Source organism: Dermacentor silvarum, chromosome 9 (genome assembly GCF_013339745.2).
Source record: "Dermacentor silvarum isolate Dsil-2018 chromosome 9, BIME_Dsil_1.4, whole genome shotgun sequence".
In the NCBI taxonomy this organism is placed as follows: domain Eukaryota; kingdom Metazoa; phylum Arthropoda; class Arachnida; order Ixodida; family Ixodidae; genus Dermacentor; species Dermacentor silvarum.
Genome location: NC_051162.1, coordinates 130,960,467 through 130,986,758, shown reverse-complemented (window position 1 = coordinate 130,986,758; position 26,292 = coordinate 130,960,467). Strand labels below are relative to the sequence as shown.

The 26,292-nt window shown below is 45.7% G+C and overlaps 1 protein-coding gene across 3 annotated transcripts in view; it reads left to right on the top strand.

The window, feature by feature from the left end:
• The window catches only part of LOC119464309 (venom metalloproteinase antarease-like TtrivMP_A), a 33,259-nt gene extending 15,105 nt beyond the window's left edge, over window positions 1–18,154 (top strand). The window contains exons 7-14 of one of the 3 annotated variants that reach the window (XM_049655961.1): window positions 530–601; window positions 2,581–2,705; window positions 2,859–2,926; window positions 5,628–5,736; window positions 5,818–5,955; window positions 14,509–14,656; window positions 17,370–17,486; window positions 17,938–18,149. In XM_049655961.1, coding sequence (XP_049511918.1) covers window positions 530–601; window positions 2,581–2,705; window positions 2,859–2,926; window positions 5,628–5,736; window positions 5,818–5,955; window positions 14,509–14,656; window positions 17,370–17,486; window positions 17,938–17,982 — 822 coding nt within the window. In that variant the 3' untranslated portion in view covers window positions 17,983–18,149. Of the gene's footprint in view, window positions 1–529; window positions 602–2,580; window positions 2,706–2,858; window positions 2,927–5,627; window positions 5,737–5,817; window positions 5,956–14,508; window positions 14,657–17,369; window positions 17,487–17,937 lie in introns of all 3 variants that reach the window. The other 2 variants (XM_037725221.2, XM_049655962.1) reach the window with 2 other exon arrangements.
• Window positions 18,155–26,292: the final 8,138 nt, after the last annotated feature.

Genomic DNA, 26,292 nt, shown 5'->3' with positions numbered 1-26,292 from the left:
TATCTTCCTTGCTATGACTAAGTGGAGTCACAATGCACAGGACAGGACAGTGGTCGCGCTTAGTTCGTTTCTTACGATTGACCTGTCCTATGCACTGTTAGTCCTATATATATATCAAGTTACGACCAGCACAAAATTACCGCTGTCATGTCGTTGATCTTCCAAGAAGTACTTTATACAAATGGCATGTTCGACATAGTTTCTCTGTAATACCTTTTAGTTAAAAATTAAATTAGGGTGTTTTACGTGCCAAAACCACAATCTCATTATGAGGCACGCCGTAGGGGGGAGGGGGGGGGGAGGGGACTACGGAAATTTGGACCACATGGGGTTCTTTAGCGTGCACCTAAATCTAAGTACACGGGTGTTTTCGCATTTCGCCTCCATCGAAATGCGGCCGCCGTGGCCGGGACTCGATCCCGCGAGTAATACCTCTTAGTGGAGGGATTTATTATTGGTAATAGTAAAACTCCATCCACCTCTCCCCCACTTTAATACTTTCTAACACAATATTCTTACCTGATTTTAGGTAAACAGAATATTTGTTGACATGAAAATGCCCAGCATCGCATTCAAGCTTGTCGGTATCACCAAAAGTACGGTAAGTGTAAACTAAGCACTTTCTGTGCGAACGAAACCGGCCCGGCCACATTAACTATTCAAATGCAGTAACTACCCGTTGCGGTGGTTCAGAGTCTATGGCGTTCGGCTTGTGAGAACGAGGGTTCGGCACCTGACCGTGGCGGCCGTTTTTTTTTTTTTTTTTTTTGATTATATGAAAAATCCAAGAACGGTTGTTTACCGTACTATCTAAGCACACATTAAAGAAACATTAGCATCAAGATTGTTGAACTAACGGCTACAGCCTTCCTCGTATGCCACTGGGCAGTTTCCAGACGTTAAACGCCATTATTTATTAGGTTGCACTAACTAGTTAATTAGAAAAAAATACAGTTTTGTCAAAAACCATGCTGACGCCATTATTATTGAAAATCTCGGGTTTGTGATGAACTTAAGATAACGGTTCATGATTTAATTTTTAGTACAATGTACGGAGTATTGCAGAAGCTTCACAAGAACATGGTTTCTATTAACTATGTGGGCAAGCAAGAACGCAAGGGCATAAAAAAGGTCCAGTACGGCCAATGTGCTCCTGATTGGAAATAAACGCAAGATAACATGACTATGCCGGGCGATATTGTTTTTGTTTTTTTACACCATACGAAATTTTTAAATATAGCCTATGGCAGATGGCATATTTCTAGTCATTGACCTGGATTAATCAAACAGGGGCACATTACTTGCATGACAGATATAAAGGCGTAATCGACTGATCAACAAAAATGAATTAACTTCGTATTTATATGTTTATGGAACATATTGCGATTTAATAATCATAGCCGGTGCGCAAGGCGTATCCCTTTGGAACAAGGTTTCAGGGTGACCCCAGTTTCGAGATATTCATTACCATTAGTGTGCTACGAAATACATTGGCATCCCAGTTACTTTTCTGCTTCAATGCATACGACGGCGGCATGTTACAAAAGTGCTTAGAGAAATCCAGCCCAAAGAATAAAATTACACTATCTTCCGCAAATATTTTTTGAATTCTGTATGATCTAAAAAAACAAAAACAACCAAAAGAACAAAAACAAGTCGAAATAATGCTCTAAGTAATAATTATGGGAAGGATTTTCTTTCAGAGACAACACGAAATGAAAAAAAAAAGAGCCAGCCGATCCCACGCCCTGTAGGAATCGATGTTATGCGAAGCAGTGTGTGGGAAGCCTACCAAGTTAACGAAACGATCATGAGAGCACCAAGACGTAGGCGGCTGTTTCATGACCTACATGACACACATGTCATGACATTCACGTCATGACCTATCGTTTATGGTCGTCATACGCTCTCGTAATAATGACACTTTTGGCACATACCAAGTTAAGGAAACGATCATGAGAGCACCAAGACGTAGGCGGCTGTTTCATGACCTACATGAAACACATGTCATGACATTCATGTCATGACCTATCGTTTATGGTCGCCATACACTGTCGTCATAATGCCACCTTTGGTACATACCAAGTTAACGAAACAATCATGAGAGCGCCAAGACGTAGGCAGCTAGACAGACACAATACTCTCACGGTGGCAAATGTTCGCCAAGAAATGCTTCTCATTCAAAACTGATCGGTCACTTCACACGGCAAGAAGGTCGCCCACCCGCCGTCCTTCAGCTTCTCCGCTCCGCGTATCGAGGGATGATATCACTGCACAATGGTGTTGATCTCCTCCTCCTTTAAACCTTTAATTTCACTTTCCTAAACTTTCTTCCTCCGTTGCAAATTTCAAGGCTTCAGCGATTAAAAGTTCAGGCCTTCTTATAAATTGCTATCTCATTCATCCCGTCTTATCATGTATAGAGTTATCAAAGTTTTCTTCCTCGATAAAAAAACTGGTTTTAGTTTTCAGCCTATATATAGAGAATAATAGTGAAATTACAAATTGTTTGTGCTACCGATTAATATTGTCGAAGATGAGTACACGAAACGTTTATTTCATTTTCATTCTTTTTTGCAGGATGATACATTTGCAAGCAATTTTTTAGATACTGCGGAGGCAATGGAAACGCTGGAGCGCCTGGTGGATTATGCCGAAGCCAATAAGATTCTTGAGACCTCCGACCTCGTTTATCTCGTCACCAAGTGAGTACGATTGCGATGGCAGAAACTTGCGTGCAGAGAAAACGAACAATTTTGCGAGGAGTATCACACGCTAATGCATTTCCTGTTTCCCCTATAATATCATGTGGACCAACATCGCTTCTGCAGCAATTTAATTTGTGCATTCACTTACAGCCGAAACCTGGCAAGACTTCGTAATGGAACTGATACAGGAGCACTCACACTAGACAAAGCGGTAGCAGGTAAGACAATCGCTCTCAAATAATAGCACTGAAAATAGCTACGATTTAAATGTTGCAGAGGCATTGTTTTTTCTGGGAGCGGGTAAAGACATAGACGCTGACATTTCTAGAATAGAAAATGTGTGCATGAAAATTATGCACATCCTTATTATGCACATTATTATTATATTATTATATTATTATTATATTATTATTATTATTATTATTATTATTATTATTATTATTATTATTATTATTATTATTATTATATTATTATTATTATTAATGTTATTTTCTGTGATAATATATATCTACACTTATAAGAGAACAAAGGATAAGCAAGAAGCAGGCTTGCAACTGCCATCGGAAGGGGCACAGCACCTGCCTACTTTTCGGAAAGGAGAGAGAAACATACAAATGGAAAACGAACAGAGGCTTTCATGAGCCAGAAAGGCTAAATGTCACATAACGGCAAGGGAAGCACGGCAGATTGCAATGACGAATGCGTCCCTCAGCTACCATGGTAGACCTTGAAGAAAAAGCCGAACTTTTATTCACCATTAAAACGCGCTGAATCACGATTACGTTGACAGACACGCAGCGAATTTCGGTGAAGTACACCTACTGTAACTTTCATCTTCATCGTAAGCTATAAGATGCACACTGATTTTTATAGCGAAGCTTTCTGGCCGAGTTCGAGGCACTTTTTAATGACAAAGCATTATATGCCCCATGAAGTGCAAAATCCGGCGAACGTCCGGCGTAAAAGTGCAACTCCGGCGTCTTGTTAACCCCCCCCCCCCCCCCCCATATTAGGATACTGTCATTTTCAAATGGCATTGCCAGTCCTGCCGCCGCTAGGATGGTTCAATTTACTTAGAAACAAATCAATCATTTTAAATGACCAATGAACGAAATATCGAAACCGAAACCGGTAGCTGCTTCCTGTGACGTCTTGCATGAGTCGATGACGTCAGATCCTACACTACCATAATGTAAACGCGCAGTACACTAGGCGCTAGCGACAAAAAACGAAGTAGACAATTTCTTCTGACGTCACTGGGACCATTTCCAGCTCTTTCGAAATAGCGGCGATTTCAGCAATTTTCGGGAAAAAATTCAGAGACGATATGAAAGCTGAATGATCGACATTTGCTTTTGAACCGCCGCCGCCGCGCAAGGCAGCTGACGAGGCCTGAGCTCAACGCATTGTGCTGCGGCAAGACGAAGAAAAGCCCAAGTCATCACGTCTGTCAAAAAGTCGCAGTTTCGCCAGAAAGGCGAAGCATCAATTTCGCTAGCAAATTAGTAGAGAGCTATACGAAGTAAGGATTAGTAGTTTTATAGGTTGTGTAAACGTGTAAACATTCGCTTACTAACTAAATTAACAAGCATCGTGTCGCGCGCGCACAAGAAAACATTAACACATCTCACTCGATGACCGCGGAAACTCGCTGTCCAAACGCTGGAGTGAGGAAGCGCGCAACAACAGCGAGCCGAATTGACCTTCGTGCTGCCTCTAGCTTCAACGCGAACTAAGCCGCGGTAACTCAAGATAGGGCCTGCGCGACTGCACCATACGCAGCAGCCGCAGGAGAAGTACATTTCCCCCCCCCCCCCTCCTCCCTACCTCTCCTCGCCACGGTTCCTCGCGCGCGATGGAAGAGAGCGCGCTTCAACCTCGCTTTCCTCCCGTGCACGCGCGAGATTCATCGTCGGCTCACCCTCGCACGCGTTCACTCACACATACAGCACAGGGAGAGCGGTAACGACGTTATTGCCCTTGGACTTTATACGAAATATCATGGTGACGCCGAGGGTGACGATGACGGCAGAAGTGCGCCTGGAGTGTCCATATAATTGCAACCACAAGTGCACATGTACTACGATCGAAGTACATGCGCACCGGCACTGGTGGCGCCATGGTGCCAGTTGTTCTCATCGCCTAGCCACTTCATTTGAATCCAAGAAAAAGCCTTCCAAGAAATACTGAGGAAAATGCCATTGGTAGATTTTTCCAGTCAATGTTAGGCGTAGTTGGGCGGGTTCGTCTCCTCTACAGAATCGCAGTACTATAGTACTGCGTTTCTTTTTTATGATCCCGTAGGCCAAAGAAAATATACGGCTGGTTAAAGAAATACGGCGGGTTAGATCTCATCGCCAAATGTCAAGCTCAAGCGGAGGTATTTTTCAGGCTGAAACTCTTACTTTGTGCCATTTGAAGGCAGCGTAGTACGTCGAACGTCAGGCCCCCTTTACGTCTGGGCCTTATTGCGTGGGTTCCTTTCCTACACTTTTATTAATGGGCTTTTAAAACAAGTTACATATGTAGGTATCGCAGGTGGATCTGCCAGCCGAAAACGAAATTTCATTTTGATTTGTCGGCGTTTCTGCACAAACCCTCGAGGCCAGAATTAATCCTCAAAAAGAACATCACAGCTACATGTACCTGTACTAAGGTTACAAATTTTGCCAGTACCTTCAAAGCCACACTGCATATCTCTTTTACTTGGCACCCTGTAGCACCCTTTTTACTAGCACCCTGTAGCCTCAGAAACTGGTGATAGTTGCTACTACAAATATTTTCAAGCTGAGTTCTCATCAGGATAAGAGCGCTAGACATCATTTGCAAGTTGCAACAGAAAGCTCAGCGACAGCCTTCGTTCACTGATCCGGTAACTATGAATGGTGTAGCACAAATACACGCCTATTATTTTTCCAGGACTTGCGTACGTCGGCACAGTATGCACCAGGGCGGCAGTCGCTGAAGGCGAAGACATTGCCAAGTCATATGTGGGCACCCTCACGATGGCTCACGAGCTCGCCCACTCGTAAGCACTGTCTTGTAGGTTTAATCGCTCCGCTGACAAAGATCGAGCCAGAAGCCTGATGGGCGTTCTTTTCCCGCGCAGGTTAGGAGCCACGCACGACCCTAACAACAACTCCGACTGCTCGTGGGCTCACGGATTTCTCATGAGCTACGAAGACAACGGAAGCAACAAGTTTCGGCTTTCTAAGTGCAGCAAAACAAGTATACAAAATGTTGTAGAGTAAGTTGGCATGCCTGGTCGTTAACCGTGTTTAGATACATTGCAAATTATGCCGCGTTAGAGCCGGCTATTTCAAGACGCAGTAAAGAAGTCAGTGCTACAGTTTGACCTACGTATACATTGTTTTAAACTTAGTAAGGTTCTTTATATATATATATATATATATATGATATTATATATATATATATATATATATTGTACCGGAGATTATCGGCGCCGGCACGGTGAAGTGTGAAGAGGAAGACGACGAATTAGTGGGTGCGCGCTCGATCGTCAGACGCCTGCGGACTTACAAGAACATCCCGTGACATTTGGGGGACGTGCGGGGTAGACGGGCACACAGCAGTATATATAATGTATGTATGTAGGTATGGTATGTATGTATGTATGTATGTATGTATGTATGTATGTAGGTATGTATGTATGTATGTATGTATGTTATGTATGTATGTATGTGTATGTGTGTGTGTGTGCGCGTGTGCGTGCGCGTGTGTGCGTGTGTGCGTGTGCGTGCGCATGTGTGCGTGTGCGTGTGTGCGTGTGTATGCGCGTGTGCGTGTGTGCGCGTGTGTGCGCGTGTGTGCGCGTGTGTGCGCGTGTGTCAGTGGTTTTTCAAATTGAAAACCTGAAATGTTGTGGATGAAATTGTCATTCCTTAGAGACCTGTTGATTTAGAGATGCCAGCGCCCTTGAACTGTGAGCCAAGGGAAGAGCTTTATCGCATTGTTGCAATGTCACGCTACGTTGAGCTGCATAATTGACTTTTTATTTACTTTCAACCTCACTCAGCGTGTTGTTGAACCTACGCGCTTGCAAGGCGGGTCCCACTCAGTGTTAGGCCTTGTATTTGTAAGCGATCATTTTTCCACCGACAGCGCAAGTATTGAAACAGTAGACGGCATATCGGACCACAGAATAGTTTTGTGCACTTTGCCTTTGTCAGCTCCAATACGACAACCTGGTACAGTAAAATATGTACTTTCCTTTAATAAAGCCGATGATGCGGCAATAATGACTTACCTCTCTCACGCGTATCCCGACTTCTCAGATCTTTGTACAGATAGTAACGCAAGCATAGATGAAGTGTGGCCACAGTTTAAACATACATCATATATTGCATGTCCAACTTCATCCCTACACGAAAACAGGTAACAAAAAAGCACAACCCATGGATTAACCGCGACATAATTCACTTAAAGCGCAAAATCAAACGTGAAGTTCTTTTATCAGTTGTTAAACGGTCACTTTAAAACCAATGCCACAGCCTTCGCTACTGCTAAAGAAAAAGTGAAAACGCGCCAGAAACATGACCAAATGTTTAAAGAATATTTTTGTGAAAACAATACAATTCGTTTTTCATCTTTTCCTCAAGTAATAAGGGAATGGAATGCGCTTGACCCACTTACTGTAGCCCAGACAACACTAGAAAGGTTTCTAGAAAGAATTGAGGATATCATCCCGAAGCTCCCAAGCTCCTAATATTAATTCATTTTCGTCCATTTGTAGGCTTTGCATTTAATGTTTCTTTTCTTCGTCCGTTCTGCGTTCTTCTCATTTAAAACCACTGTGTACTAATGTTTATATATTATATGTATATATATTACAAATGTTCCCTTGAATGTATACATAAGCGACAGTTGCGCATGATTGTGAAATTTTTGCTTGAGTGAGTTGTTTCCTATGCTTTTGTAATGTTTTGTTCCCACTCCTGTAACAATCCTCGCGAGAGGATTGACAGTATTTTGAAATAAATAAATAAATAAATAAATAAATAAATAAATAAATAAATAAATAAATAAATAAATAAATAAATAAATAAATTTAAAGTCCCCTACTCACGTAATTTGCGTTGCATAACTCAATGAGCTGACCGAAAAATATTTGCTACCACCGAAACACTAACATCACACAGAGTGGAACTTTAACAAAATTTGGGACCTCGTAAAAAGCTAGTTTGTTAGCGTAGATATAGAGCAGGCCGCTGTGTAAAGTTTTAAGCTTGAAATATGGGTAGATGCGCCACGAAAACCTCGAAATTAATTATTTTTTAAACCGAAACGGCGAAACAGCCGCCATTACCGCGCGCCGGAAACGCGTCGCAGAAAATCCGGCGTCTGCGTCGGTGTGGGCTTCGGCGTAAGTATCGGCGTCCGAGGCATCCGTGGTGGAGAAATTCATCGCGAACCACTCCGACAACACAGGCCATCCGCGTGGCGCAAGGGCTAGTGAAAAAAAAAATTGAGTTTCTCAAAGTAAAATTCGTCAGAAAAATCGTTAAGTCCGACTTAAATACAACCTACAGACATGATAGCGTCGGATTGTAATTTGAATATACGAGAAAAAAACCTGATAAGAGCCAGGGATCTTTGAATCCTATCGCGTTCTATTCTTAAAGGCGAAGCTTAAGCGTCCTCCAATTCTGATGGTGTTGGATGAGCCGCTCACTGCTCGAGTTTTATTATTGCGATAGCAATTATATGGACACTCCTAAGCAGATTTCTGCCGTCGGCGTCGCCGTCGTCGTCGCCGTTGCCGTGAGGTTTCGTATGACGTCAATGGAGATGAAATCGTCGCCGCGCGCTGCCGAACGCTGTATGGGCGAGTGAAAGGGCGCGAGGGACGCGCTCTTTCACGGGGAGTGAACCCACGGCGGAGAACAAACGCGCGTTCTGCGCCGTGCTTCCTTAAGGGCTGCAGAAGTAGGCGTCTCTTTCCTCCTTTACAATCACCATATATGTAGCGCAAACGTGCCTTCTTCCGACGCGCGAAAGGCCGTGGGGGGGGGGGGGGGGAGGGAAGGGGGGCGACGTTTAGCTGCGGCACCAAGTGCCTATTTATAACAGAGGCTCCGGTAACAGTCACCAACGCCGCACGCATTTTGTGCGAACGCGGGCAAAACGCCGACGGCATCGACAACGGTTTTGCGTGTTGCCGGTGCTGCTGCATGTCCAAGTTTATACAGCTGATAAAGCTACTATCATTACTCCATATAGCTCCTTACAAATTTGCTATCGCAATTGATGCTTCGCCTTTCAGGTGAAACTGCGACCAATTTTTGTACCAGGTGGCCCGCCATTTAGCAGTTGCATAGGCAGCGGTAAAAGATACATATAGAAGTTATGAGGAAGAAAAAAAGATTAAGGAGATGTATACAAAAAATCACCGCCCCAGCACTCCGTACAGATGGTTAACCAACGAAGCTGAAACATGTGGCCCCGGTATTTAGCAGTGGGTTAATCCCGACGCTGTATTGAAGCGTTTCTCAATTATTGGTTACATGTTTGTGTTTCTAGCGAAACGCAAGCGCCAATGGAGGGCAAATGCTGCTAACCACGACGCCGAGCTAACTCGAGATATCGAACGCATGCGACAACGGCGAGCCGAGGAGGAGGCGTTGCGGGCAGAGCAGCGTCACTGTAGCAGCGTCAGCGTGGCAATGGCGGGAACGCCCGCTTTCGGCGGGAGTTTCTCGAGCGGCACTTTGGCTTCGGCTGCGACGAAACGTCCACGTTGAAATCGGGAAGGTGAACGCAAGCGCCAAAGACGGGCGGACGCTGCTAACCACGACCACGGAACCACGACCACGCTGCTAACCACGGAACGCATGCGACAACGGCGAGCCGAGGAGCCGGCGTTACGGGCAGAGCAGGTACGACGCAGAGAACGACGTCACTAACGGCGCTGCCAATGGTGCGCGCGCTTGGGTGCGACGTAGAGAACGACGTAACTGACGGCACAGCCAATGGAGACGTTTAGAGAAACATGGGACGAACGCTTTTTCGTTTCGCCTAGCCATATACAGCTTTCGCTGTAAAATTTACAGCCCTTCCCCTGTCGAGCAAAGGGGGGTGAGCGAAGCTTGTGGCTAGACGACGCTGTCGCAGGTGTTTCGCTTCGTTTGCCCTAAACTCAGGGTCGGCGGTTCTTCGCTGACGTTTGGCCTCAACATCGTGCTCTCGCAACTCGGGGTCCGTGGCTCTTCGCTGACGTTTCGCCTGGGCTTCAGAAGCCCTCACGCTAGAATCGGCACGTCGACGACGAGCCCTTTCCCGAGCGAGTTCGCGGCCCCGTTGCTCAAACGCAGCCTGCTCCTCGGCGGAACGCACCCCGCGTGGCCCTCCCATCCGGGGGCCGAAACTGATCTGAGGCCAGGAAAGCCCGCCGGAGCGCACTCAAACCCCCTTTTCTTCCCTTTCCCTCCCCGCGACACACCAAACGACCTTGATTGGTCGCGCGCGTCACGTGACCCGGCGCAGGTTTCCCCGCACGTGCTCTTTCCTTCCTTCTTTATTCTTGCCTTCTTTCTATTTTTCTTTACTGGCTCATACGCGCATATCCCTGACTCATACCCGCATATACAATGCTGTGGGTATGCGCCACGCGTGATTTTATTATGGTTAATCGTGAGGCAACTGACGAGCATGTGAGGTTATTAATGTCATGACCTATCAGTCATGTTAGTTATACATTCGTACCCTTCCATGCCGATTTTCGTATATACCAAGTGAACGAGACGCGAGTTTTCGAAAGGTAGGGTTTTACCGTTACACCACGACCGCCGACACTTGTGAGGCAATACAAGCGTTGCTTGAAAACATGTATGGCATACCTGATTAAATCAAGCAAGCTAGGTGACTATGTGTCACCTCCCCATTACATCATCATCGTCATCATCAGCCTATTTTTATAGACCACTGTCTATATGTACACTGTCCAGTTACAATGCGGATGCCAACAAATCACCATCATCATCAGCAGCAGCAGCGTCGTGTGTGACATGTGCGCCGCGTAGTCTAGGTGCCTATGTTTACTCTTCGGTACACGTTATGGTACCTCCTCACAAGGTACGAACGACTGTTGAAGAAGCAAATCGCAGATTTACGCGCGCGGCTGCAACCAGGCAACGTCGGGCTCAGTAGACCGCTGTGCAGAAAGCAGCACAAGCCGCAGCTCGCCATTGAGGCCGGGCGCACTGTTCAATTCGTTCCCGTGAAAACGACGCAAGGAGACTTCGCCGCGAAGACCCTGAAGTGCGGGGTGCATAAGAATGGAGCTCCTATGGACCCGCTCATCCAGCTTACGCTGTGACTGCGCTGCGTGTGCCACGCAGGCCTGTGACTTTTTAACACGAAAGTGTTTTATGCCGGGGTCCACCAAGACTTCACTGACGTATTTCCGTCACGGAAATACGTCAGCTTACAATGTACACGAACATAATACAAAGAAAGAAACCCGAAGAAAAAGTTCCACAAACATACAAAATCTGGAAATCGAACCCACGACCTCTCGGTCCGCGACGATAGATCGCCGAGCGTTTAACCCATTGCGCCACAAACGCATTTGCAGAGAGCTACACAGACGCGCCTTATATATCTAACACTCCTCCGTGTACCCGCGCTCTTGCTCGGGGCGGTGCCGCCGCCTACGAGCAGAAAAGAGAAGTACTGCATTATGACACTAACGCGCACCGACAGTGAACGCTTCGGTGGTCTCAGCACAACGACGCCTCGATGCCAGCATTCGAAGGGACGCTGGCATCAAGAATCACTACCAACGCCAGGTGGCGTTCACCGTACTCAGCACAGCGGAGCGTGGCCTCCGCAATTAGCTCTGAAAATGTTTCTGAAGTTGATCGCGGAGGCTGCAATTACGACGCGCTGTACGCGCTGATTTGACTCGGTGACGATTCAGTTACGTGCTTTGTCTTGCGCGTTGTATTAGTGTGTCAGTTACGTGCTTCGTCTTTCGCGTTGTGCTAGCGTGTGCAGCGTAGTGCAGCTTCCATATGCACGACGGTTGCTCATGGTCATCGACGTTGGAAGTCGTGATGGAGGAGACGTGCCACCAGGCGTCAGCGTGGGTGCATCAACGCCTAAGGGCGCTTTAGCCACAAAACACCAATAGACATTATATATCAATGTGCAATAAACATTACACTACTTCTGTGAAGACACGTTTCACTTTCGTGTTCTATACCGATTCCTATATAAGAGGGATCAACCACATTTTTTTTTTTTTTTGTAGCTGGGCGGGCAACTAAATCAACCACAACGTTTGCTCAGCAGTACAACGTCCTAGCCACTAAACCACCATGGTCGATGCCAGCATTTATCAACGACACAGCCATTGACTGCACAACGACTGTACAGTCATTGCGCTGCATGATAACGATTCCCTAGGTTACAGCGAAAAATGTCACAGTTTCGCCCTAAGGGCGAAGCAATGAATGCGATATCAACACAGCATTGTCATACGATGTAAGGTGAGCGGCTTTGGTAGCAATATAAATTGTAGTAAACATGAGCTGATTAAGTAAGCAGGTGTGCTGCGGCGTAAGTAGACCGACATGAAGAGAGACTCGATGACCACGAGAAGGCGCGTGTGAAACGGTGGTGTTGATGAGAAGCGCTTCCCGTGGGCAGCGCGTGCGAAGAGACACACCTGTAGCGCTGCACTGCCGATCCGGGTAGCATTACATGTGTAGCGTGCGTTGGAAAATGTGGCCCGACTATTACTAACTGAATGAACAAGCGTGGTGTGAGCGCGCACAAACAAACATGAATAGATCACACTGAATGACTGCAGACAACGACTGTCAAAACGCTGGCAGCAAGCCCATACGCTGCAGCGGGCGAAGGTACGTGCGGTCTATCGATTCAACAGAAACTGAGCGGCGAATGCGCAGTGCATAAAGGTCAGAGCCGTGTGGAGATAAGAGACGGTGCGGTCGAGCGACGAGCGCGGTTGTTGGCAGAGTAGAAGTGCCCCCCCCCCCCCCCCCCTGCGCTCCCTCCGGCGCTGGCTTCCCGCTACCTTGCTTGCGCGTGGGAGAGATAAGAGACTGTGCGGACAAGCGACGAGCGCGGTTGTTGGCAGAGAATATCCCCCCCCCCCCCCCCCCCCACTGCTCCCTCCGACGCTGGCTTTCCGCTTCCTTGCTTGCGCGTGGGAGATTGAGTGCGTTCGCTCTCCGTGATAGCGCGCGTCCCCGCACGCTTCCGCTGGGGCATACGGCGCGCGGCGAAGATTTTATCTATACGGAACCTCACGGCGACGGCGACGGTGACGCCGACGGCAGAAATCCGGTTGGAGTGTCCATATAATTGCTATCGCAATAAAACGATTCTCACATTAAATCCATCATGCGGCAGTTGAATGAACCACCGAATTTGAAGCCACTGCTTTCCTTAGCTTTGGGCACCGCCGCATCAGCCCTGTGTTGTAAAAAGAATAAGCCGCACGGAAGCCGCACGGAAGCCGCCCTGCAGTACAGAGTAAGCACAGCACGGCAACGAACAGGCCGATGAAGCTGCTAGGAGGGCTCACGAAAATGCTGTGAAGGAACCCATTCCACTTTCAAGAACCGATGCCGCAGCAAAGCTTCGTATACTCGCGCGTGACGCCACTCGATCCATGTGGAACACGCCAGGTTTCCAGTATACTCGACTGCACCGCTTGGATCCATCCCTCCGACTACATATTCCATCTGGACTTTCCCGAATCGAGACAACTGCTCTCTGCCGACTGTGGCTTGGAGTATCTTTTACGAATGCGTTTGCTTGCCGCATCGGAATGGCTGACAGTGCTACCTGTAATAGTTGCGACAGCGAGGAAACAATCGAACATATCTTGTGTCATTGTCCCCGCTACAGCTCCCAGAGACAGACGCTCGTGACGACGCTGGCGCGCCTCGACGACCGGCCGCTTTCTGGGCAGACGATCTTAGAGTTCCGGCTGACACGGTCTTCACACCAGAAGGCGATGAGCGCACTGCTGAGGTTCCTCCGGACAAGCGACCTGCTTGAACGATTGTGACACTCCTGAGTTCCTTTGTGTGTGTGCGTGTGTATGTGTTTTTTTTCTGATCACCCTCTCTTTCTATGTGTGTGCATTTTTCTTTACCTTTCTGTCTCCCCTTACCCCTTCCCCAGTGCAGGGTAGCAAACTGGATACCTACCTTCCGGTTAACCTCCCTGCCTTTCCCATCTCATTTATCTCTCTCTCTCACACAGTATCTGCCTACATACGTGGCATTGTCGTCTAAGGTAGTTTGGCCTGCTTCTCCATGTTGCACTGAGTTAAAAAAGCGGGCGACTAGTAGCATTTCATGTGATCCTGCCAGTGCTCTTGTGTTGAAAGGAACAGGTTGTTTCTCGGCTGATGAGAATAATGTTTCCTCACGAGCCTGCAGTTAACCTGCAGAACAGTTAGTCATCCCGGAATCGTCGCGAATAATGCACAAGTAGATGTCTGGCATTCTTCTCATACTTCTACAAGATATTGAACTGTTTAAGTCATATTGACCCATTTTCATGACACGAACCGAGAGGCTCAAACCGAGCAATGGCCGGCACAATTTGCAGGCTAACCCCGCCTGTAAGCAACCTCACTACCAGAACCTGAAATATTCAAGTTTAGAAAATATCCTAGAACAGTCTGTAATGAGCGAGTTAAGACATATAACGTGCAATTTTACTGATATCGCGTGAAAAGTGTTTACGATTCCGGTCATCAATGCCAGTTTCGGCGTGCTTGTTTTTGTACTGTGTGCAGGAGGCTCTCGGACACATGCTTACTTGAAAAAGCAAGCAAAGTATATACCGTTGACGACATGAAACTGCCTGGTGACAGAATCGTACGAAATTATTTCTGCAGACTAGCTCTTCAAAAGAATTCTCGAGGCTTCTTCAACTTTCAACAGGTTAGTGAATTAAACAACTCCCATTGCTGAACACTCGGGAATGTTGGTGTGTCATATCTAAAGAAATACTCGGTGCAACAGGGAAAAACAATAGACGAAGCAGATCGCTATTTTGGGTGTATTTTTCCTTGTTTATTCGTGTACCTACGATACGAAAATCTTCTTCAATATGGCATGCCATAAAGACCAAGTGTTCTTTATTTTTAGAGCGACAAGCACTTTCAGGTATATTAAATGGAACTTTCAATGTACTGTCGACCAAAAAAGTTTGCGAACCACGGGATCTCACAAAGCGCTGAATATCCGAGCAGCCTAAAAAAGTATCCAGTAAATCCGTACATCACAATGTTGTCCGCATATACCAGTAGAGGCTGGAAATGGGAATACCAGGCTACGTTTTGGGGCTGCGGAGATATTCAGCTTTTAGTCAGATTTCTTGGTCCGTAAACCTTTTTGGCCGATAGTAACTGATAATCGAAGGAGTCATGAGGGAGGTAGTGGCTGGTACAGCACCAGGGAGGCCAATTCCTGTTCAGGTGAGAGAGTGACTTTGATGAAGCTTAGTGAGCCTTTTTAATTTGATTTGGCAAGAAATTAGTTAGAACTTGGCATAGGACAGGGCAAGATGTATGCACTGAAAGATAAGCAGGGTAATATCATCAGCAATTGCGATGACATAGTAAAAGCAGCGAAAGAATTCTATACTGACCTGTACAGTTCCCGGAACAGCCAAGCTACTTTCATTCGAAATAGTGATGAACAGTATACATAGGCTTCTTCTATAACTAGCGATAGAGTTAGAAGGGCTTTGCAAGACATGACCAGGCGAAAAGCTGCTGGAGAAGAGGGAATAACAGTCGATTTAATCAAGATGGAGGAGATATCATGCTTGAAAAGCTTGCGGCCCTTTATACTCAATGCCTCACAACTTCAAGTGTACCAGAGAGCTGCAAGAACGCCACCATTATACTAATTCATAACAAGGGAGACGTTAAAGAATTGAAGAATTATAGACCGATTAGCTTGCTTTCAGTATTGTATAAAATAGTCACCAAGATAATTTCCAGTGGAATCAGGGCAACACTTCAGCCAACCAAGAGAACAAGCTGACTACAGGAAGGGATATTCTACGATGAATCATATCCATGTCATCAATCAGGTAGTCGAGAAATCTGCGGAGTACAATCAACCTCTCTATATGGCTTTCATAGATTATGAAAAGGCATTTGATTCAGTAGAGATACCAGCAGTCATAGAGGAATTGCGTAATGAAGGAGTACAGGAGGCATACGTGAATACCTTGGCAAATATCTACTAGGTTTACACAGCAACCTTGGTTCTCCACAAGAAAAGTAAAAAGATACCTATCAAGAAAGGGGTCAGGCAAGGAGACAAGATCTCTCCAATGCTATTCACTGCATGCTTAGAAAAAGTATTCAAGATGGCTGCGAAGGCTTAGGAGTGAGGATCAACGGTGAATATCTCAGCAACCTACGATTTGCAGATGACATTGTCCTATTCAACAACAATGGGGACGAATTACAAATTATTGAGGGTCTTAATCGAGAAAGTGTAAGATTGGAGTTGAAGATTACTATTCATAAGACAAATATAATGTTTAATTGGCTGGCAAGGGAACAAGAATTCAGGATCGCCAGTCAGCATCTAGAGTCTGTAAAAGAGTACAGTTATCTAGGTCAATTACTCACAGGGTACCCTGATCATGCGAAGGAAATTTACAGAAGTATAAACTTCAGTTGGAGTGCATGCGGCAGACATCGCCAAATCCTGACTGGGAGCTTACCACTGTCGTTGAAAAGGAAAGTGCACAATCATTGCATTGTACCGGTGCCAACATATGGGGCAGAAACTTGGAGGTTAACAAAGAAGCTCGAGAACAAGTTGAGGACTGCTGAAAGAGCGATGGAACGAAGCATGTTAGGCTTAACGTTAAGAGACACGAAGAGAGCGGTGTGGATTAGAGAGCGAACGGAGATAGCCGACATTCTAGTTGACATTAAGCGGGAAAAATGGAGCTGGGCAGGACATGTAATGCGTATAGGATGGATAACCGGTGGACCATTAGAGTTACAGAATGGATACCAAGAGAAGGGAAGTGCAGTCGAGGATGGCAGAAGACTAGGTGGGGTGATGAAGTTAGGAGATTTGCAGGCGCAAGTTGGAATCAGCTAGCGCAAGACAGAGCTAATTGGAGGTCGCAGGGAGAGGCCTTTGTCCTGCAGTGGACGTAAATATAGGCTGATGATGATGATTATGATGATGATGAAGATGATGATGATGGCGTGACAATCTGCCTTACTAATCGAAGACTCGGCCTACAGTATTAGTGTTGCGAGAAATACAACCGCGACAGAAAGGGGCTATACTAAAATTATGCGCATGGCACATGAAGCGTTGGCTATCCATATTGATTTTGGCGACTTCCTCTTGGTTGCTTAAGAACCGTAATTAACACTAGACAGATAGCTTGAGAATGACAATGCAAATAGTTAGCACACCTGCAGTGCGCACCCTGCAGTTTGTCATAACCTTTTCCCGATTCTGGAATCCGTAACCCTCGTAGCAAAGTGAACGTGCGCCTGGGTAACCTCCGTGTATTTCCTGTATTCTGTCTCTCTATCTCGCTCTCTCTCACTCTCTCTCGCTCTCGCTCTCTTGTCAAAACCTTATTATGTAGTATATTCTCTTGCAGGATCCTGACAATGATTGTAAGTTGCGGTGTTACTTTTATAAAGTCAATGGAACAGTCACTCAGACATGGTACATGACCTTCGATATGGTAGAAGGAATGTGGTGTGGCGGCAACAAGGTGAGTATGCCAGCAATGATCATCATTGTCCTCGGTCAAAGTAGCAATGCTCATTCAAAGACATAAATAGACTCATTCACACATAGACTAAAACTTCTGACGATACCACGGCCTTACAAATTCTCTCCTCGATTCATCTTAGTGTAATAAATGTGAAATGGCATTTATTGTACGAACCTGCAACCTCATTCATTTTAGCAGAAAGCGGACGTCAGCTGTAGTTTCAACCCATAACATTCAGTGGTGATTTAGCGGTAAATACGATAGAAATGTGTTAGCATAAGGTTGCTCCTCTTGGAGGTCCCGTATCCATGATTAAAACAGCATATGCTCGACATATGTTCGAGCATATGTCGCCGTGACGGAGACAAGTCCACTTGTCGAAACGTTGGCTCCAGCTCTCACCTTGTTCTCGTGTTACTCATCATATCATTTACTTGTCTTTTTACAGACCTGCCAAAGAGGAATATGCACCGAAGAGGCGCCTACGTCATGATAATAAAAAACAAACATAATAAATCTAGCCACATGTGGCGACAGCGAGACGTACTCACCATCACAGATTCAATCTTCACTGTAATACTAATAAATAAGTTTACTCAACCCAACATGAGCTTCCAGCACGTTTTGCGCACTGTTCAGCCTTTTCAATTCAAGGCGCATCGAATCAGCGTTTATGCCTCCACGTTTAATACGTTAAGCCGAATTGACATTCGCATTATGGTAAATCTATATCTGCGAGTACAAAATCTCTCAATCACCATGCAAGCGAGCGAAGAGAGTAAAACATAATGTGTACAGTTTGTAAAAGTTTCTCTGCACGTTATAAATGTGCCGTGGAAAGAAAACGAACCGGCATACTTACCATAAATCGACCGCAAATACCAGCAGAATATGTTTCTTTTAATATATATTTGGCTGTTTCTCCTGGTATTAGATTTTGAAGTAAATGGCGTTTCAACACGTACTTCAGGCACGCGGCTGCTATGAGCCGCTGATTTTTATTAATTTTTTTTTATTATTTCAGTATTACCCTGCGGGCCAAAGGCATTATGGAGAGCAATGGTTACATCATTCTAACAATACATGCAATGCCAGCTAAGCTTGTTCATATTCAAATTATTAGCCCTTGGTGTTTACAGCTGGCTGTTCAGGGCCGGTTCAATTTACAGTAAACCCTCGTTATAATTATTCCATCAGAACAAAAAAAAACACTTTCGCTATAAGCTCTATATTTCAATAAACGCAGGAAAGCTCAGAAAGAGCCATAGCAACCAAGAACGCGTACTCGTGAAACGTAATTGAAGCACTGCCGCAGTCAAGTGTATTGACATAATAATACTGAAACTCTGAAAACGTTAGCGCCAATGAGCTGCTGCCACGTGGTTGAGTGACTTGACCAAGCTGTTTTAGTATCCACGTTGGTACGAAGAAACGGTCAAAGGCTATGCTACACCGAGCACTCCCGCGCAGATTTCGCGCTCCATACACCGTACTGAGATGAGTGTTGTGCTGCTGCCTTTGGAATAATTCCATCTGAAAATCGTGCACTGCGGTCGAGACCACCAAAACACATTGAATAAATCAAGATTGCGAACGGAGCAATTTTCTCATAACGAGGGGGTTACATGTGGTTAAGCAGCAAACACAGCAATCTGCATGAGGACGAAGCATTTGGTGTACACACCGCTTTTATGAAAATAACACGAGGGCATCCACAGGGTGAACCACAGTGGTCACTTATCATGCCGAAACGAGGTGACTGAAAAGCTTTAGGTATGCTAGTGGCAACTACAAGCGCCTATTTGAGCTTTCCTTACTCGACCGCAACCTGTGGCTTCGCATTCATCGTTCGTCCGCACATTCATTGCTGGCTCTAGTTGCTGCCAAGTCTTTCCTAGTCGAGTGTTGCTGGCGGCATAAGCAGTCGATATGGAGCGACGGCCATGAGCTCTCATGTTCCCTTTAATAAAGGCGGTGTGCATGTGTAAAAAAAAAGAGCAATTGTGTCACATGTTCAACAGTTGATTGAAAAGAAAGAACAAAATCAGAGAAACAGACAAAAAGGTTAGCCATTGTAACTTCCAAACTGAGAAAAAAAGGGTAACGGGATTGAAAGATCGCACAAGTACAGGAGAAAAGGAAACAAAAACAATACCTTTCTTCAAAAACGACGAAGCGTGCAATTTTACAAAGCCAGCCAGGCACTCTGCATGTAATTCAGCGCAGGAGAGTGTTAAAGCCCTCCGTGGCGACAAAAGCCCGGGTCGGTGGCCCAGTATTTCTTCGTCCGGCAATGCGTGACTTTCCAGCCTTTCTAGAACGGTGATGTACGGTTGGAAGAGTGTAAATATGGATTATGAAAGAAACGAAGCAAAAGAACAATCGACCAAGCTAGGACAGTTCCGGAAAGCTATACTCTGCGTGAGCCGGTATATCATGACAAAATATACAGATGGAGTGATGCAGAAAAGGCTAAGCACCACACAAACCTCAGGAGTAGCGTGAAGAATTGTCGAAGCCTACCACTGAGGCTTGATAGTGAAGTATCAAGATTTTAACCTTTAACACGTACATCGGTTGTGAGCACTAACACAAACCTTGTGTTCTTGTAGTGAGCGACTATTTAGGCTATATCAAGCACGGCGCACACTACCTGGCTTCACAGAACAAGCACGAAAACAGGAGCGCGAAAATGCTTTAACAGTGACACGTGTGACTGTCTTATAAACAGAAATAAAGAATTCCTGCAAAACCTACTTCACGATTAATGTCAACACCGTACTGTCACCGCCAAAACGCATCATGTGTGAGGCGTGCGCTACAAACGGGCTCATCTCTCGTGCTTCTCACTGGACAGGGTGCGACATCGATCGGCGCCGCTCGACATCCACGCGCATATCGCCACCGCGATATGAATAGAGCACGGTATTTCATGTATGGCTGGGTGACATATTGGCAAACTGATGCTAATGCTATTAGCATTTCTTGAGAACCTTATGCTGGCGGGTAAAGTTCTCAAGAAATGCTAATAGCATTAGCATCAGTTTGAAAATGTGTCGCCCAGCCATAGATGAAATACCGTGGTCTATTCATACCGAGGTGGCCCACACGAAAGAAAGAGAAGCATGCCCGGACACAGTGAACGCAGACGAAAGATCAGCAGAATGTCCGAGTGTACACATATTCACGTCCAATCGTGGATAACCTTATGTTTGCTACTATTAACGAAAGAGTGGCGTGGCGCATCGGTAGCTCTCGAGGGAAAATCGGCCCATTTCATCGGAGCTCTTAATCCCACTGGCACCAGAGTATTCAAGAACTCCCTGAATACCTACGTCAGTTCTTTCATCGTCTACGTAATGTAAATGTTTTGCATATCCGTTGTCAGATGTTTGTCCGCTTCACATCATGTTGTACTTCTCAAACGCTCAATGCCTGCTTTTCAACGAGCATTGACTTCTTACTTAGAAATAACCGGGACATTAATATCAACGTGGGCCTCCTGTGTCGAGTTTCAATACGCACACCACCGATAGGAAACAAGAGGGCCGTCTTGCTGCAGCTGGCGGTTCGACGATCGACTTACTACATCTCCGTAAACACTAATCCTAAAAACACGCAAATAATATTTACAAGGTAATATTTGCAAATATAAACGTAATACATGGCGTGAAAACTCCGCGATGTAGCAAGGGATTGCTCTGGTACTTAGATTGCGTTCCAAAAAAGATTGTTGCCACATAGTGTGGCGCCACAGCAGAAAGGGAGCGTTGACGCGCAACGTTGCAATAAATCAAAGCGCATGTGAAATTTATTTATTTATTTATTTATTTATTTATTTATTTATTTATTTATTTATTTATTTATTTATTTATTTATTTATTTATTTATTTATTTATTTATTTATTTATTTATTTATTTATTCCATAAAAATGTCGCAGTTCCGCTCGAAAGGCGACACATCGATTGCGATAGCAAACTATATACGGAGTAAGGATAGTAGTTTTATCGGCCATATAAACTTGTAAACATAGGCATACCAACTACGTTAACCAGCCTGGTTCCTTCCCGCTTCGTTCGCTTGCGTGCGGGAAACTGAGCCGCGATCACCGGCTCACCCTCGTACGCTTTCACTCGAATGTAGAGGATACGGCACGCGGTGACGATTTTATCGCCCGTGGACTTTATACGGAACCTCGCGGCGACGACGACGACAACAGCAGAAATGCGCCTGGAGTGTCCATATAATTGCTATCGCAATGCAATTGAGGAGGTTAGGGAAGCCAATTCTGAACTTCAGTCCAGAGACTACGCATTGGTGCGCACGAGCTGTTGTATGTATCGACGACTCGCCAATATAGAAGCTTACAAGTATTCGCTAATGAATATTGTCAGCATATTGGTGTTACTAAAATAGTGAAGCAATTTTCCGGCCCCTCTCTTTCGTGCGAATCATGACAAGCCGAGCGAGTTATTGTAGTAGCCCAAAAAATAGCAGTCTCCAAGGTGAAAGAAGCGTGACAAAAAACGGGCTGAGATATGTAATATGCGGGACGCATTCAACTCCCGTCCCGTGACGTCTACTGTTGTCTTGTGCTGTTGTGTGATAATTTTCGTTATATTTCACGTAAACTTGCGCAAAACTACTAGTCACATTTACTGTAATTTTCGCTGCAATGAAGAAATCTCTGCTGTGTGTGTGTGTGTTTTTCTAGAGAAATCTGCATTCTGAGGCGCAATTCCTCATGCGTTTTGTATGGAATCGCGCGTGATGTGCACTGTTATTTTCGCGGGCGTTGCGGTATTAAACAAATGCTTTAAGGCACAAGTGGCGTGCTTGTATACTTTTATGAAAGCTGGCTCATCACCTTTTCAGTCTACCTACGCCTGAACCTGGTTCTGCAGTGCACCTGCCAACAAGCTCCTCCGGATAACTTGTGTCCTTTATTGACCCAGGGACATTTCTTGGAACGCACATTGAAGTGATGAATATGCTACTTCGAAGGAAGCCTGTGTATGACAGACACACGCAGAGTTCTAGTGAAACAGCGCGAAAAACACGTATTCGTTTCTTGTGATTGTCAAAAGTATTACGTTCGGGGTCATTTGAACAACGCCTACAGATGCTAGAGCACCGCTTCGCCCCAATGTGGAAAGCTAGTTGTCCCCAAATGCCAAACTGGTGGATCTCCGGCTTGAGCTGTGAGCGACAAGCGATGCGCAAATACTGCCGGCGGGAAAGCCTGAAACCGCATGACGAGGTACAGTTGCAAACAACCTACCAGCACTGTGACAGAAAAAGAAAAATGAAATGGCAAGAAAAATAACAGTACCTCACTACAACGGCGCCGAAGGCTTTCATCAGTTATGTCATCCACAACGGAAAGACGCAACACGGGAAATCTTGATAGAGATGGTGGTGAATCGCAAAACGTCCGCTGATGATAGCATGAACAGCCCAGACGACAGGGCACCATTTTATTCGCAAACTAACTATAACCCAATTTCGTACACTGCTTCGTGTATAATATGGCACGTTTACCTGAAAGCCATTTCTGTCCAGGGCATCGCTATTCACGTTTTTCGCAAGCTGTTCGTGGCAAAGCATTCGTTTCGTTTGCAGTATTTTTCCATTTTGTTTCACGAACAATTAACTTCTCCGTGGTTGCGCAGTACTATATAATGCTGAACTGGGACTCTGCCGACAAAAAGCATCACCAGTGCCTTCTACTAGCTAATCTTCGGCGTTCAGTCTGCAGATGGTAACGGCTCTCCATATCTGCTGAGCAACGCAAGGAAGTACCAGCAATCGGTTTTCGTTGTAAAAGCTAGGTGACAAATTCTGATACTTGCGCGAGTCCTCCGCAATAGTGAGCGAGTGTTGAGCACACGAGAATATTCCTCCATACCGTGTCGCTAACCACAGGTCACACAATCTGATTCAACGCTTCTTGAGATTAACAGTCAATAATACTAATAACATTCTCCAGGAACTTACCAATCCTATTCTACGTTTTCGACAAGATTTACCAACAGCAAGCAAAAGAATGTGAAAAGGGGGTTACTGCGGCTAGAGCACAGGTCTGAATAATTAGCTAGAAAATGAACTAGCCCAGGTAGCGAGTAGCCTTTTTACAGCCGCGAAGAAGACATGCCAGAGCTATTTAAAACAAAAATATAAGTATCAATAAAAAGACCAGCCTCTTTGAAAAAAGAACATCGCTTCATAGACATCCCGTGTCCGACCACTGTTGATCAGCAAAAGGGCGTGACTTTGGGCTAATTGTTACATCCTAGAAGGCTTGCAAATAAAAAACGAGGACAGAGAAGAGAGCGAAACCGCACTAGCGCCCGTGTGCCGTCTGTTTTGTTGGTCACTTCTTTACTGCTGATCACTTCAACTCTTCATCTTTCAGCGAAACATTTGTCTTGATAGATTATAAATTGGACGACATAGGATCACCATTGTGGCAGGCTGCAGTGTTAATTAGTTAGCGGCAAGCGCACGAGAATTTTTACTTTCCAATATAAATGCACGTTACACTACGCGCTTGAATGTCTCTTCGTAATTACAGTTGAAAAAAATCACTACTATTACGTACCCCAGTAAGAACTTCTCCACGAACCTACTACACTTTCATTATTAGATTTACTTATAGCTGTAGGAAACAAAAAGAGACCATGGCATATTTTTCTCTGGGCTTACATGCAAAGTGTCCCTTACACTCCATCTCGCACGGTCTGGTGGTCCAATAATTGGAGATAATGAAACATGCTCAACGTGTTCTCTTTCGTCTGCAGCGAAGCCTAAGCTGCTGCTACGCATTCTAACGTATATACTACCCTGGTAAGAGAGTGTTAGCAGCCAGGCATCGGACTTACCAAACTGCCAGGTATGCGCGCTGGCTAGTGGAAGAAGTGTTTGGAATGGCACTTTTTCGAAACAGGCACAAAACATGCCTTCCTTCTGGCAACAAAGCCCTATTTCTGTATATGGAATTCCCGCTGTTTGTCTACTTTCATTGGATAAAGCAAGCGGCAGCCGGCAAAATATAGACAACTTGTGTTGCTTCGTCTTGTCAGAACTGCCATTATCACATAAATCTAGGTGATTAGGTTTGTCCAGTGGCACGTTGTCGTTCATACCCTACCCCTTACGCGATTATCGTCGAAAACTTAAGATAAACATATTGTTACGGGGAGAAAGAAGAAAAAACGCTTGACAATATATTTACAAGATATATACAACGGTCAGAAGACAGGCATACAAGATGAAGCCCGAGCGCGCGACCATCGGCGATCGTCGTCTTCGTCAGTCCTGTCATCATCGTTCGCTACTGAAGCGCCTCGTAGCATGACCCCCGGCGGCGAAGGCGCTCGAATAAACAAAGCCTTCGAATTCCTGCAGTTTATTTCGGGTGAGGTAATATTCGCTTTTAGAGTTCCTGTCTCGCGCTGTTGTATATAAGTAGCGTTCGTTTTAGCGTAGCTACGTCTGAAATGTAACTGCATAAAACAGTCGCAGTTTCGCCCGAAAGACGAAGCATCGATTGCGATAGAAAATTAGTGGAGAGCTATACTAAGCAAGGATAGTAGTTTAATGGGCCGTATAAAGTTGTAAACGTTCGCTTACTAACTAAATATAGGCAAGCACGGTGTCACGCGCGCACAAGTAAACATGAACACATCTCGCTCGATGACCGCGGAAACTAGCTGTGAAAACGGCGCAGTGAGAAAGCGCGCCAGCAGCAGCGGGCAAATTGACCTTCGCGCCACTCTCTCGTCTCGCTTGAACGCGAACTAAACGTCAAAGGCACAGCGCATACGAAGCTAGCGGCACTCGGCGCATGCACTTTGTCCCCATCGCAGATCTGTTTGTAGATGAGGCCCGCGTGGGCGCTCACTTCGCCCACATCGCAGATTGCTTTCAAGATACGGCGCCCACGCGGCCGCGCTGTGAGCAGCAGCCGATGGAGCAAGACGCACCCTCCGGGTCCCTCCCTCCCCCTCCGTCGCCTCGCCCCCGTTCCTCGCGCACGAAAGAAGACCGCGCGCTTCCGGTCTGCCTTCTTCCCTGGCGTGCGCTATATTGAGCCGCGATTGCCGACTCACCCTCATACGCTTTCACTCGCACACATAGCTTACGGCGCGCGGCGACGATTTTATCACTGTTGAACTCTATACGGAACCTCACGGCGACGGCAGAAATGCGCTTGGAGTGTCCATATAATTGGTATCGCAATAAAAGCAGCGCAGTGTACCAGAGCCTGAGCCGTTACTGCTCCACGTGTGAGTGCAGGTGGTCTCATGTCTTAGTAAGAATGTAACTGCATATGCTATTTCTTGCGATGTGTGGTCGCGGCATGAACTGTTCAGTGTTTGGGACAAAAACTGCCCTCAGAAAGCCTTTCTTGCTGCGCGACCAAGAGCGACAGTATCAAAGGGCTCCAATAAGTCTACGAAGAGGTCAAATGCCATAAACATGTCATGAACCACATTCACAACGGATTCACACGTAACGAAGCAAGTGACAGTGATAAATCACCTGATTACGAGCAGTAACAAGAAATCTGGCATTGTAATTTTGGTGAACGTGTTGGCGGAAGCCTTACCTTTGGCACCTGTGGCCGTTTCGTAATCCGCAAGCGCATGCAACGCGAAACCTTTCGGTGCTAAGCGCGAGTGACAACGTCAAGTCAAAAGGTTAGTAGTAGCAAACAGTTGCCACTGGCACCTAGTGCATGAACTTTTCAACTTTTTGATGTCATGTGGTGGGCAAGTAAATAGCGAAGTCTTCGAGGTC